Source organism: Mustela erminea, chromosome 1 (assembly GCF_009829155.1).
Source record: "Mustela erminea isolate mMusErm1 chromosome 1, mMusErm1.Pri, whole genome shotgun sequence".
In the NCBI taxonomy this organism is placed as follows: domain Eukaryota; kingdom Metazoa; phylum Chordata; class Mammalia; order Carnivora; family Mustelidae; genus Mustela; species Mustela erminea.
Window position 1 is genome coordinate 211,491,849 of NC_045614.1, and position 15,216 is coordinate 211,507,064.

The window sequence follows — 15,216 nt, forward strand, 5'->3', positions numbered from 1 at the left end:
GAAACTCATTTTAGACCCAAAGGCACCTCCAGATTGAAAGTGAGGAGATGGAAAACAATTTATCATGCTAATGGACATCAAAAGAAAGCTGGGGTGTCAATCCCTTTATCAGACAAATTAGATTTCAAGCCAAAGACTATAATAAGAGATGAAAAAGGACACTATATCTTACTTAAATGGTCTCTCCAACAAGAAGATCTAAAACTTTTAGATATCTATGCCCCTAACATGGGAGCAGCCGATTATATAAACCAATTAATAACAAAATCGAAGAAACACATCAACAATAATAAAATAATAGCAGGGGAATTTAACACCCCCTCTTACTGAAATGGATAGATTATCTAAGCAAAAAATCAACATGGAAATAACGGCTTTAAATGACACACTGGGCCAGATGGACATCACAGATATATTCAGAACATTTTATCCCAAAGTAACAGACTACTCATTCTTCTCTAGTGCATATGGAACATTCTCCAGAATAGATCACATACTGGGTCACAAATCAGGTCTCAATCAGTACCAAAAGACTGGGATCATTCTGCATATTTTCAGACCACAATGCTCTGAAACTAGAAGTGAACCATAAGAGGAAAGTTGGAAAGAACTCAAATGCCTGGAGGCTAAAGAGCATCCTACTAAAGAATGAAGGGATCAACCAGGAAATTAAAGAAGAATTTTAAAAATTCACGGAAACAAATGAAAATGAACACATAACTGTTCAAAATATCTGGGATGCAGCAAAGGCATTCTTGTAAGGGAAGTATATCACTATACAAGATTTACTCTTATTCTCAGAGAATAAGAAATAAGAAAGATTTCACATATACAACCTAACCCTACACCTAAAGTAGTTGCTGAAAGAACAGCAAAGAAAACCTAAACCCAGCAGGAGAAGAGAAATTATAAAGATCAGAGCAGAAATCAATGAAATAGAAACCAAAAGAACAGTAAAACAAACCAATGAAACTAGGAGCTGGTTCTTTGAAAGAATTAATCAGATTGATAAACCCCTGGCCAGACTTATCAAAAAGAAAAGAGAAAGGACCCAAATTAATTAAAATTGTATATGAAAGAGGAGAGATCACAATCAACACCAAAGAAATATAAATAATTATAGGAACATATTATAAGGAACTATACCCCAGCATATGTGACAATCTGGAAGAAATGGATGCATTCCTAGAGACATAGAAGCTACCAAAATGAACCAGGAAGAAATAGAAAACCTGAAAAGACCCATAACCAGTGGGGAGCCCAGATCCAGACAGCTTCCCAGGGAATTCTACTGAACATTTAAATAAGAATCAATACCTATTCTCCTGAAACTGTTTCAAAAAATAGAAATGGAAGGAAAACTTGCAAACTCATTTGATGAGGCCAGCATTACCTTGATCCCAAAACAAAGACCCCATTAAAAAGGAGAATTACAGACCAATATCCTTCATGAATATGGATGCAAAAATTCTCACCAAAATACTAGCCAATAGGATCCAACAGTACCTTAAAAGGATCATTCATCATGACCAAGTGGAATTTCTTCCTGGGCTGCAAGTTTGGTTCAACATCCACAAATCAATCTATGTGATACAATACATTAATAAAAGAAAGAACAAGAACATATGATACTCTCAATAGATGCTTAAAAGTATTTGACAAAGTACAGCATCCCTTCTTGATCAAAACTCTTCACAGTGTAGGCATAGAGGGTACTTACCTCAGTGTCATCAAGCCATCTATGAAAAACCCACAGCGAGTATCACTCTTAGTGGGGAAAAATTGGGAGCTTTCCCCTAAGGTCAGTAACATGGCAAGGATGTCCACTATCACCACTGCTATTCAACATAGTACTAGAAGTCCTAGCCTCAGCAATCAGACAACAAAAAGAAATAAAAGTCATCTGAATTGGCAAAGAAGAAGTCAGACTCTCACTCTTTGCGAATGATGATACTTTATGTGGAAAACCCAAAAAACTCCACTTCAAAACTGCTAGAACTCATACAGGAATTCAGTAACGTGTCAGGATATAAAATTAATGCACAGAAATCAGTTGTATTTCTATACACCAACAACAAAACAGAAGACAGAGAAATTAGGGAGTCGATCCCATTTACAATTGCACCCATAAGACACCTAGGAATAAACCTAACCAAAGAGGAAAATCTATACTCTGAAAACTATGGGGTACTCATAAAAGATATTGAGGAAGATATAAAGAAATGGAAAAATTTTCCATGCTCATAGATTGGAAGTAAAAATATTGTGAAAATGTCTATGCTATCTAAAGCAGTACACACATTTAATGCAATCCCTATCGAAATACCATCAATTTTTTTCAAAGAAATGGAACAAATTTATAAATTTATATGGAACCAGAAAAGACCCCAAATAGCCAGAGGAATGTTAAAAAAGAAAACCAAAGTTGGCAACATCACAATTCCAGACTTCAAGCTCTATTACAAAGCTGTAATCATCAAGAGAGTATGGTACTGGCACAAAAACTGACACAAAGATCAATGGAACAGAATAGAGAGCCCAGAAATGGACCCTCAACTCTACGGTTTATTAATCTTCAACAAAGCAGGAAAGAATGTCCAACGGAAAAAAGACAGCCTCTTCAACAAATGGTGTTGAGAAAATTGGAAGAATGCAGAAGAATGAAGCTGGACCATTTCCTTACACCACACACAAAATGGGCTCAAATGAATGAAGAATGAAGCTGGACCATTTCCTTACACCACACACAAAAATGGGCTCAAATGGATGAAGAACCTCAATGTGAGAAAGGAATCCATCAAAATCCTTGAGGAGAACACAGGCAGCAACCTCTTCGACCTCAGCCACAGCAACTTCCTCTAGGAACATCGCCAAAGGCAAGGGAAGCAAGGGCAAAAATGAACTATTGGGATTTCATCAAGATCAAAATCTTTTGCACAGCAAAGGAAACAGTTAACAAAACCAAAAGACAACTGACAGAATGGGAGGAGATATTTGCAAACAACATTTCAAATAAAGGGCTAGTATCCAAAATCTATAAAGAGCTTAGCAAACTCAAAACCCAAAGAACAAACAATCCAATCAGGAAATGGGCAGAAGACATGAACAAACAGTTCTGCAAAGAAGACATCCAGATGGCCAACAGACATGAAAAAGTGCTCCATATCACTCGGCATCAGGGAAATACAAATCAAAACCACAATGAGATATCACCTCACACCAGTCAGAATGGCTAAAATTAAGAAGTCAGGAAATGACAGATGATGGCGAGGATGTGGAGAAAGGGGAACCCTCCTACACTGTTGGTGGGAATGCAAGCTGGTGCAACCACTCTGGAAAACAGTATTGAGGTTCCTCAAAAAGTTTAAAATAGAGTTACCCTACAACCCCACAATTGCCCTATAGGGTATTTACCCTAATGATACAAATGTAGTGATCTGAAGGGGCACATGCACCCAAGTGTTTATAGCAGCAATGTCCACAATAGCCAAACTATGGAAAGAACCTAGATGTCCACCAATAGATGAATGAATAAAGAAGATGTGGTATATATACACAAAGGAATACTATGAAGTCATCAACAGAAACAAAATATTGCCATTTGCAACAACGTGGATGGAGCTAGAGGGTATCATGCTAAGTGAAATAAGCCAATCGGAGAAAGACAATTATCATTTGATCTCTCTGATATGAGGAATTTGAGAGGCAGTACAGGGGGTCATGGGGGTTAGGGTGGGAATAAAGGAAATAAGATGGGATCGAGTGGTCTCCCATCCAATACTAACCAGGCCCAACTATGCTTAGCATCCAAGGTCAGACAAGATCAGGTGCATTCTGGGAGGTGAGGGGGTGAGGGGGTTGGGTGAGCCTGGTGGTGGTATTATGGAGGGCACATATTGCATGGAGCACTGGGTGTGGTGCATGAACAATGAATCTTGGAACACTGAAAAAATTAAAATAAATTTTAAAAAAGAAATTTAAAATAGAGCTACCCTACCCTGCAATTGCACTACTAGGTATTCACCCCAAAGATACAGATGCAATGAAAAGAACGACAATCTGTACCCCAGTGTTCATAGCAGCAATGGCCACAGTTGCCAAACTGGAAAGATCCAATGTGCCCTTCAACAGATGAATGGATAAAGAAGATGTGGTCCATATATACAATGGAATATTATGCCTCCATCAGAAAGGATGAATACCCAACTTTTGTACCAACATGGATGGGTCTGGAGAAGATTAGGCTGAGTGAAATATGTCAAGCAGAGAAAGTCAATTATCATGTGGTTTCGCTTACTTTTGGAGCATAAGGAATAACATGGAGGACATGGGGAGATGGAGAGGAGAAGGGAGCTGGAGGAAATTGGAGGGGGAGACGAACCATGAGAAGACTATGGACTCTGAGGAACTAGCTGAGGGTTTTTGGTGGGGAGGGGAGTGGGAGGTTGGGTGAGCCTGGTAGTGGGTATTGTGGAGGGCACGTATTGTGTGGAGCACTGGGTGTGGTGCATAAACAATGAATCATGGAACACTGAAAAAATTAAATTAAATTTTTTAAAAATTAAATTAAATTTTAAAAAAAGATGGAATCGGGAGGGAGAAAAACTGTAAGAGACTCCTGATCTCATGAAACAAACTGAGGTTTGCTGGGAGTTGGGGGGGTAGGGATGGTGTGGCTGGGTCACAGACATTGGGAAGGGTATGTGCTATGGTGAGTGCTGTGAAATGTGTAAGACTGATGATTCACAGACCTGTACCCCTGGGGCACATAATACATTTTATGTTAATAAAAAGAAGTTTTTCACTTCAAATGGGATGAAAACCTCCTCCCTGTTTATTATGCATTTAATTTTTTCTTTGCATTTCAGAATTGATACATGAGGAATATTAATGTCTAGGACAACACTGTGTATCTTCACCATAAATTTGCAAAAGTACTCTGAGGTGTCATAGGTCTTTTTCCCTTGATATACTATTTTTTTATTTGACAGAGAGAGAGACAGTGAGAGAAGGAACACAAGCCGGGGAGTAGGAGAGGGAGACGCACTCTTCCCGCTGAACAGGGAGCCAGGGAGCCTGATACGGGGCTCCATCCCAGGACCCTTGGCTCATGACCTGAGCTGGAGGCAGATGCTTAATGACTGAGCCACCCAGGTGCCCCTCCTTGATATTTTAAAGCAAGACCTAATTATATAAAATACTTTTTAACTATGACCTTAAACTGAACTCAAAAAGTGGGCAGTTGAGGCAAATGAGATATGTGACCATTAAATCAAAACATTCTGATCAATACCTTAGCCCATAGTGGCTTCATAAATATCCCCTTACACTCAGAGACCTTTGGAATCATGCAGAGGGAGAGCCTTGCCCATAGCCAAGTCTCGCCACAGGACCAAATTCTCTATTTCTCCTTCTTGAATTTCTCCTAGGAATAGAAGGGGACCTGTAGCCTCAGAAGCACTTTCCCTATGCCAGAAATTTCACCACCCCTTGGAAGAACCCAACTATTTCCATTCTGCAGAGGAAGGACACATTCCCAAGACTATCTACTCCTTTTATTCCTTTTGAGGTATTCCCAAAATGATTTTGGGTCAACTACCATGAATCTCTAGCCCCTGATAACCCATCACCAACCACCTTTATTTTGGTGAGCATTTCATTGTAACCTGAACCACCATTTGCCTCAGAGGAGGGATCCTAATAGGGTGGAGTCTAGTTTGGGCTCAGGGTGCAGCTACTGGAGGGACAGACCTGGGATAGTGTTATTAGGAAATCTTCTAGGACATTTGGCCCCTCCTTCTATGGAGGGACTGAGGCGGAGCCTTGGGCATTAAAAGCCACAATGCTGAAGACTAGAACACATGTTTACTGGCATCTCTGACTGCCCTAGACCTCAGCACCACCAGCCCTCCGCGTACCCCACAGCACATTACCTCACCACAGAGGGTACTGCTTGCTCTCCTCACAGCCATGTCATCATCCCAGCGAGTGGCACTGGTGACCGGATCCAACAAGGGCCTCGGCTTCGTCATCGTGCGTGACCTGTGCCGACAGTTCTCAGGGGACGTGGTGCTCACAGCGCGGGACGAGGCGCGAGGCCGCGCGGCCGTGCAGCAGCTCCAGGCCGAGGGCTTGAATCCCCGCTTCCACCTGCTGGACATCGACGACCTGCAGAGCATCCGCGCCCTGCGCGACTTCCTGCGCAAGGAGTACGGGGGCCTGGACGTCCTGGTCAACAACGCGGGCATCATATTCAAGCGTAAGGACACAGGAACACTTAGGGCACCAACCTCCCTTAGGGGACCACCAAGGATGGGTTGGGGTTGGTGCCTGAAAGAATACTGTGGGGGCCACAGCTCCAATAAGATCTAGAAGGGTCTCCCTACAGAAGGAGGTCATACTGGACGCAGAGGGAGAACAGAAGCCTCCGCGGGTTGCAAGCCTTTCCAACCAAAGCACCTTGGTTTAGCCATGAATCAATCTCAGGGACCTGACAGAGATTTTTGTATGTTTCATTTGGTTTGGATCACAGCCATTCAGTTAATGTTTTTCTTCAGTTGTTCTGTTGGGTTTTTAGTTTGTTTGTTTTAAGATTTTTTTCTTTATTCATTTGAGATAGAAAGAGGGAGACTACAAGCAGGGGAAGGGGCAGAGGGAAAGAGAGAAGCAAGACTCCCTGCTGAGCTGAGATTCTGACATGGGGCTCCAGCCCAGAACCTGGAAATCATGACCTGAACCAAAGGCAGATGCTTAACCGTCTGAATCACCCATGTGCCCCCACAGTTAATGTTTAACTTAAATTTAATAAATAACACATTGGGAAAAAATATACACAGAAATCCCACTGGGCACACTTCCCTTAGCCTCCTGGAATGATGCCAACTTACCAACCTACACAGCATTAACACAGCAGATACGACACAGTGGGAAAATAGAGTTCAGTAACGCAGACATCAATGAGAATTCACCAGATTGCATGTACAAAAAACAAATGTTACTGTCACTCATGGAATGTTCTCAGATGGCTATTATTTATTAATCTGTTCTCCTCTTCCCCTAACAGCTGGTGACACCACACCCTTGCATATTCAAGCAGAAGTGACCATGAAAACAAACTTCTTTGGTACCCAAGATGTGTGCACAGAACTCCTGCCTCTAATGAAACCCCAAGGTGAGCCTGATGAGGGCCCCAAGCTATGGTGTTTCGGGAGTGATCTGGCCCCTGCCTCTCTGGCCTCATCTACAGATGCTGGCTCCTCTCCCTGCTCAGCCACACCCTGAACCTGATTACCAAATCCCAACCTGGACAGTGTACCTCTGCCTCAGGACTCTTACAGTCAGCAGTGTCCTCTGTCTCATTGGTCCTTCACAGCAGGCTCTGTCTTCTCCTTCCAGTCATCGTTCAGAACTCCTCAGAGAGGGACGCCTGGGTGGCTCAGTTGGTTGGGCAGCTGCCTTCGGCTCGGGTCATGGTCCCGGTGTCCTGGGATCGGGTCCCGCATCAGGCTCCTTGCTTGACGGGGAGCCTGCTTCTCCCTCTGCCTCTGCCTGCCACTCTTCTGCCTGTGCTCACTCTCGCTCCTCTCTCTCTGACAAATGAATAAATAAAATCTTTAAAAAAAAAAAAAAAAAACTCCTCAGAGAGACCTTTTACTGCCTCGGTGCCACTCACAAGAGAAGATCCCCGAGGATTCCTTTCTGAACACTTTCTTCTCCCTCTCCGTCTCTCCTAGGGATTTTATCCAGACTAGTGGACTCCACACTCTCTGAACTTCTCAGGTCCCGCTAATATCTGTCACCTACCTAAAACAATCCCAGAGTTCCAGACACACATAGTTCCCTTCCTGCCTCTCCTTCTCCTCAGGATGCCCCCTGCCCCTCCCCAAATCCCACCCTTCCAGCACCCATCCTGCACCGCCATCTAAACATCTACATTTCCAAAACACTTATCATTTCCCACACACAACCTGGTCACAAACCCCATCACACACTCAGCTGTCATTTCTGGATTATTTCAACCTTCCTAAGACACCCTGCTTCTTCAGTCTTTTCCTCTCTGAGCATTCTCTGTACTCTCTGAGGGCTCACTCCTCCCAAAAGATCTTCAGAAGCAAAGCCCAAGCCTGAGCATCACTTGTAGGCATCTCTGTCATCAGACCTGCCAAAGTCCAGGCCCACCAACTCCCCTTCCCCTGGTTCAATGCTCTGCACAAAACAAACTGCCATAATTCCTTGGTTGTCAACTACTATAATACTTCACCCCATGAAAACGTGATGGGGGAAGCACAGCCCTTTTACTACGCTCATTAAGAGGGAAGCTGACACTTTTAGGAAGATTAATATTCTGGCTTGAATTAAAAACATGCGGGTACAGTTGACCCTCGGTTCTGCCCCCAATTCCTCTTCTGTCCTGGAAAGTTCTACTGCTTCTTCTAGCATTCACTGGCTTCACTGGCATCTCAAAGGGCAGCTCTCAGATGTCACCTGACTCCTTTACTCACCACAACACTTGAGTGGGGTGGAGTTCCTTGTGCCACCACACATCCTACAGGTATTCCCTTAGAAGGCAAAGATGACTTCTGGCTGAGAAATTCTTCTCACCTACCAAGCAGTGTTGGTGCTTGCTGTGTGTTAGCCTTGGACGAGAATGAGGAGGGAGTGCTCTTCTGCATTCGCTAAGGCAGGCTCTAATCAAACAACTCTTCTTGCCTCAGGGAAACTGGACTTCATGGACATGGAAATGCAGGCTACATTCTCAGTGTGAACGTAGGGTTTTCTTGCTTTTTGAAACAGGGGAGTTCTTCCATTATTTGGGAGGATGCCAGCCGCTGCAGCCATGTTACCAGGAATTTACCCTCTTTGGGGACACTATCTGGGAGAAATCCTAGCTAGGATAACCGAAAGCAAATAAATACTGTCCCTTCTCTCTTATACTTCACAACCTAAGACATGAAGGACAATCTTGAATGACTTCACCAGTTCTCTGTGGGTGCAGAACACATTCCGGAGCCCTGTGTTTGCTCTGTTTTTTTATTGGCATGGAAGGACAAAATGAAAGAGAACTGTGAGCCTAAGGACTATGCGGGATAGCAGATGTTGATTTTTCTTCTTTTTAAATTCTTCCTTCAAAAAAGAGTTTTGCTGAAATAATTGAGCCAAAAAAATAACACTAATAATAAGAGGTGCCCACCACCTTCTTGATTGCCACCACCAGGCAATCAGTGTCTAGGCCATGTACATTCCATCCCACATTCCATGGCTTTCCCAGCCCATCCTCCAAATTCTTACTCCTGAATTTGAAAGTAATTAACTGCTGTCTTCCCTTTTCTCTTTAAATTATAATATGCACTTATTTAAGACCATTTACTACTGTCTTTCCCTTTTCTCTTTAAATTATACTACACATTTATTTCAAAAAGATATTAAGGTATACTCATGTCTAAGGAGTCAAGCAAATGTTTCAAATCTGAAAATTCTTGTTCATCAGATATTAGCTAAAGTACTAGGAAGAAATACAGACTTGTCAATGCTACACTTACAAAGGAAACCTTAAAGAAGTTCTCAATCGTCATTTGAAAAGCTGCTTTGCTACATCTAGAACTCTGAAAAACCACTAGAGGAATTGGGTGGGGAAATTACAGCACTAAAGGTCTCTCTCTCTCTCACACACACACACACACACATCTCACACACCCACATGCCTTCACACACACACTTATCACAAGGACAACAAGATGGCCCACACAGTTCTTAGAGCACAGGTGTGTGCATTCTAGTTCAGAGTCCCTGAAATGACTCTTGAAAGCCATGAGAGTAACTAGAAGACAAAATTGTTTGGATCAGAGTCTTTGCTACGGAAGCTCCACAAGTTATTTCCGTTTTCTGCCCCACTGTTTCATGTCCTGAGCTATCAGTCCTGAAGGGTCTATAGTCTCACCCAGTTCTACGGAGAAGGCCCGGCTGGTCACTTTGCCCCCTTGGGGAATGTGGTAATTAAGTGGGACAGGCTGGGGGAAGAGGGACTGGTTCTAGCATCCACATCTAGGAATTCACCTACAAGAACTTTTGACTCCCCATCAGGTTTCACTTATAACACAGGCCAATATTTTCACAGCTGATTCTAGACTTCCTGAGATAGACAATATGGAATAGAAAACAAGGCATGACTTCGTTACAAACAGTCTACAGAAAGTTAAGAGAGTTTTTCCATCTACTATCTCCACTACAGGTACATGAGAAAATGGTCCTGAGCCCCTGTGAGTAAAGGCAGCTGCCTTTCTGGTATACCAGTTACCCAGTGTGGGTCCCTCTGTCCCATCTTGTCTTATTTTTGCACTTTTGAATCATGAATATGTATTTTTCCTATTGTGAGACAGGCAGACAATATTTTTGAAAATAAATCTAGTGGTAAGTAATATATATCTGAGAAGAACTCACTAAAATTTTTTTATTTAAATTATAGTTAACATATACTGTAGTATTGGTTTGAGGAATAGAATTTAGTGATTCATCACTCACATATAACACTTAGTGCTCATCCCAACAAGTGCCTTCCTTAATGCCCATCACCCATTTAGTCCATCCCCCAACCACCCCCCCATCAACCCTCAATTTGTTCTTTATACTTAAGAGTCTCTTATGCTTAGCCTCCTCTGTTTTTATCTTATTTTATTTTTCCTTTCCTTCCCCTACGTTCATCTGTTTGGTTTTTGGGGGGTTTTTTTGGGTGTTTTTTTTTTTTTAAGATTTTATTTATTTATTTGTCATAGAGAGAGAAGCGAGAGCAAGCACAGGCAGACAGAGTGGCAGGCAGAGGCAGAGGGAGAAGCAGGCTCCCCGCCAAGCAAGGAGCCCGATGTGGGACTCGATCCCAGGATGCTGGGATCATGACCTGAGCCAAAGGCAGCCGCTTAACCAACTGAGCCACCCACGCGTCCCTTGGTTTTTTTTTTTGTATGAGTGAAATCATATGACACTTGTCTTTCTCTGACTGACCAATTTGGCTTAACATAATACACGCTACTTCCAACCACGTTGTTACAAATGGCAAGATTTCGTTCTTTTTGATGGCTGAGTAACATTGCTTCTATATATATGTATACCACATCTTCTTTATCCATTGGTCAATTGATGGACATTTGTACTATTTCCATAATCTGGTTATTGTTAATAGTGCTGCTATAAACACTGGGGTGCGTGTGTCCCTAAGAATCAGCATTTTTGTATCCTTTGGATGAGCACATTTAGTAGTGCAATTGCTGGGTCATAGGGTAGTTCCATTTTTAACTTTTTGAGGAACCTCCGGACTGCTTTCCAGGGTGTCTGCACCAGTTTGCATTCCCACCAACAGTGCAAAAGTGTTCCCCACTCTCCCCATCCACACGAACATCTGTTCTTTCCTGAGTGGTTAATTTCAGCCATTCTGACGGGTGTGAAGTGGTATCTCATTGTGATTTGGAGTTGTATTTCCCTGATGATGAGTAATGTTGAGCATCTTTTCACGTGTCTGTTAGCCATCTGGATGTCTTCTTCAGAAAAGCATCTATTCTTATCCTCTGCACATTTCTTATGGGCATATTTATTTTTGCCATGTTGAGTTCGAGACGTTCTTTATTGATTTTAGATACTAACCCTTTATCAGATATGTCATTTGCAAATTTCTTCTCCCATTCCATTGGTCACCTTTCCATTTTGTTGATTCTTTCCATCTCTCTGCAGAAAGCTTTTATCTTGATGAGGTCCCAATAGTTCATTTGTGCTTTGTTTCCCTTGCCTCTGGAGATGTGTCTAGTAAGAATTTGCTGTGGCTGAGGTTAAAGAGGTTGCTGCACGCTTTCTCCTCTAGGATTTGGATAGATTCCTGTCTACATCCAGGTCCTCCATCCATTTTGAATTTATTTTTGTGTATAGTGTAAGAAAGTGTTCCAGTTTCATTCTTCCACATGTGGCTGTCCAGTTTTCTCAACACCATTTGTTGAAGAAACTCCTTCATTTCCATAGGATATTCTTTCCTGGTTTGTTGAAGATTAGTTGACCATAGAGTTGAGGGTCCATTTCTGGGTTCTCTATTCTGTTCCAATGATCTATGTGTCTCTTTTTGTGCCAGTTCCATACTGTTGATGACTACAGCTTTATAATATAGCTTGAAGTCCAGAATTGTGATGCCTCCCAGTTGGCTTTTCTTCTTCAACATTCCTTTGGCTATCTGGAGTCTTCTCTGGTTCCATTCAAATTTAGAATTGTTTGTTCTAGCTCTCTGAAAAATCTGGTGTTATTTTGATAGTAATTGAATATGTAGAGTACTTGAATAGTATAGACATTTTAACTATCTATGTTGTTCCAATCCGTGAACATAAACTGTTTTTCCATTTCCTTCTGTCTTCTTCAATTTCTTCCATAGTGTTCAATAGTTTATAGCAGTACTCATTAAAACATTTGAGAAATAGGTTCCATGAACCTCACACTTAACATCTTGTAGGTGAAGCAAAGGACTAGAGTAAAGGACCCCTTTCTTAAAGGTGTTCGTCTTAGAAGACTGTTACATTAAGATAGTTTCTATCATTCATTTTCATTCTCTCTAAACACCACTTCATGAGAGTCAGAGTGCCAGTCATTCTCTCTTCCACTGAACTTTCCTGGCACTGCCAATCCTTAGTGAGAGGGAGCTTAGAGTTAAGTGACAATGACTGTCCTTCCTGGATATTTACATTAAAAAGGAGAGCTTTCTAATTTTCTTGAATCTCTTACTGTTGGTATGATCTCATAAACTTTCTCTTTTTTATTTTATTTACTTATTTGTCAGAGAGACCACAAGCAGAAGAATCAGGCTCCCCACTGAGCAAGAAGCACAATGTGGGACTTGATCTCAGGACCCTGGGATCATGACCTGAGCTAAAGCCAGACTAACCGAAAGAGTCACCCAGGTGTCCCGTCTCAACCTTTCTATAATGCTGAAAATACTCATTTAAACATAAAAATAGGAACACCTGGGTGGCTCAGTGGGACTAGTCACCAACTCTTAGTATCATCAGCTCAGGTCATGATCTCACGGTTGTGGAATTGAGTCCACATTTTGGTATTTATCACTCTCAGGTCTCTATGCTCTGCAGAGACTCTTCTTGGGATTTTCTCTCTCTATCTTCCATTGACCAACCCTGCTCATTATTTCAGTGCTCTCTCGCTCACACTCTCCCTAAAATAAATAAATAAATCTGTAAATAATTTAATAAATATATAAAAATAGTAAACCATTTACTTATACATGTCACTATAAGTTCATTGTTACAATTGCTAATGATATTCTCAAAAAAGAGTTAGTAGGAAGTATGTCATTGCTTTATCTTTTAACAGCTTTATTGAGATACAGTTCACGTATTGCACACTTCACCTACCTCAGATATCCAACTCGGGATTTTAGTAATGGGCAGAGTTGTGGAACCATCACTGCTTCAAGACTAGCAGCACACTGTCATCAGCCCAACCCATTCCTCTCTCCCAAGCAACCACAAATATATTTTCTGTCTGTGCATTTCCTTTTCGAATACATTCATGTACAGAATCATATAGAATGGTCTTTTGTGACTGCCCTCTTTATTTCAGATAATGTTCTCAAGGTTTACCTATGCTAGCATGGACTTCATTTCTTTTTATACCATCTCCTTAACATGTCACTTTCCACTGCCCCTTTCCATGACCATATTTCCAGGCACTCTGTCACTGCTCCCAAGATATGTAATCCCAAAACTAGAGAAAAAAGCAGGCAACTCAGTCCACCGAGGTGATTTGTTTTTACCTGGCCACCCCAGAGTGACAGCCTCCCTAACCCAATGCAGTCTGCTCACCTTCGAATGCCATCAGTAAACTGATCAGCCATTTCTTGGTTAATAGACACTTGTTAATAGAGGACTAAACAAGTGACCACAAGATCTTCAGGTGGTCCAAGGAGGACCTATAAGGAAAAGCGGTTCTCTAGTTAGAACTTCAGGGAGTGCCTCCTTACACTCTGCTTAGCATGTTCCTATACAAGGCATGATCTTTTCTTTATGGAACATCTGGGCACTGCCCAGTCCCAGGAGGTCATTTTCTGACATCCTCTGAGACATTATGGGTAAAACAAGGCTCAAATCTGTATCATGGCCTTCATTTACAGAGGCAGTCTTCATTAACACTCATAGCAAACTGGTAATTGGCTCCCAAATGAATAAAATACTAGCAATTTTGGTATTTATCACTCTCAGGCATGCCATTCTTCATGACTCTTTGTGTTATATTTTAGGCAGGGTGGTGAATATGGCTAGCATAATGAGCTTCGTAGCCCTTAAAAATTGCAGTCCAGAACTCCAGCAGAAGTTTATGAGTGAGACCATCACAGAAGAGGAGCTGGGGGTGCTCATGAACAAGTTTGTGGAAGACGTAAAGAATGGGGTGCACAAGGAGGAGGGCTGGCCTGATACACAAGAAGTCCCATATGGAGTGTCCAAAATGGGCATCGTGGTCCTCTCCAGAATCCATGCCAGGAAACTGAGCGAGCAGAGGAAAGGAGACAAGATACTCCTGAATGCCTGCTGCCCTGGGTGGGTGAGAACAGACATGGGTGGACCGAAAGCCATCAAAAGCCCAGAAGAAGGAGCAGAGATCCCCGTCTACTTGGCCCTTTTGCCCTCAGATGCTGAGAAACCTCAGGGAGAGATGATTATAGAGAAGAAAGTTGAAAAATGGGGAATCCTCTCTCAGTTCCCTTCATGGGTCCCCATTTAATATCTGCCATGATTTGACCAAAACAACTCTTACACCATCAACAATAGCCTTACCAAAAAAAAAAAAAAAAAATCACCATCCCTATTGGGTACTCACACTGAATTGGCTACTAATTCTGTAAAGTCTTCTGAGATTTATTCTGTGATATAAAATAAAAAGTATGACTCTGGGAAACAAACTGAGGGTTTCAGAGGGGAAGGGGGAGTGGGGATGGGGTAGCCAGTGATGGATACTAAGAAGGGCACGTGTTGTGATGAGCACTGAGTGTTATATGCAAGTAATGAATCATTGAACACTACGAAATAAATAAATAAATAAATAAATAAACTTTTAAAAAAGAGAGAAAGTAGAATTGATGTCAATAATGGATGAACATTATAGATGAATAAACAATCTAAGTGCCGATATGTACAAATTGTTTCATGCCAACAAGTCTAAAACTCCAACAGACCCTAAACC

General features: G+C 41.9%; 1 protein-coding gene across 1 annotated transcript; it reads left to right on the forward strand.

Annotated features, from left to right (window-relative positions):
* The first annotated feature begins 5,841 nt into the window (after positions 1-5,841).
* Positions 5,842-14,931, forward strand: LOC116597201 (carbonyl reductase [NADPH] 1-like). The gene is made up of 3 exons (XM_032354580.1): positions 5,842-6,259; positions 7,064-7,171; positions 14,276-14,931. Exons 1-3 carry the CDS (start codon positions 5,971-5,973, stop codon positions 14,755-14,757), a joined length of 879 nt encoding a protein of 292 aa, XP_032210471.1. The 5' UTR covers positions 5,842-5,970; the 3' UTR covers positions 14,758-14,931.
* Positions 14,932-15,216: the final 285 nt, after the last annotated feature.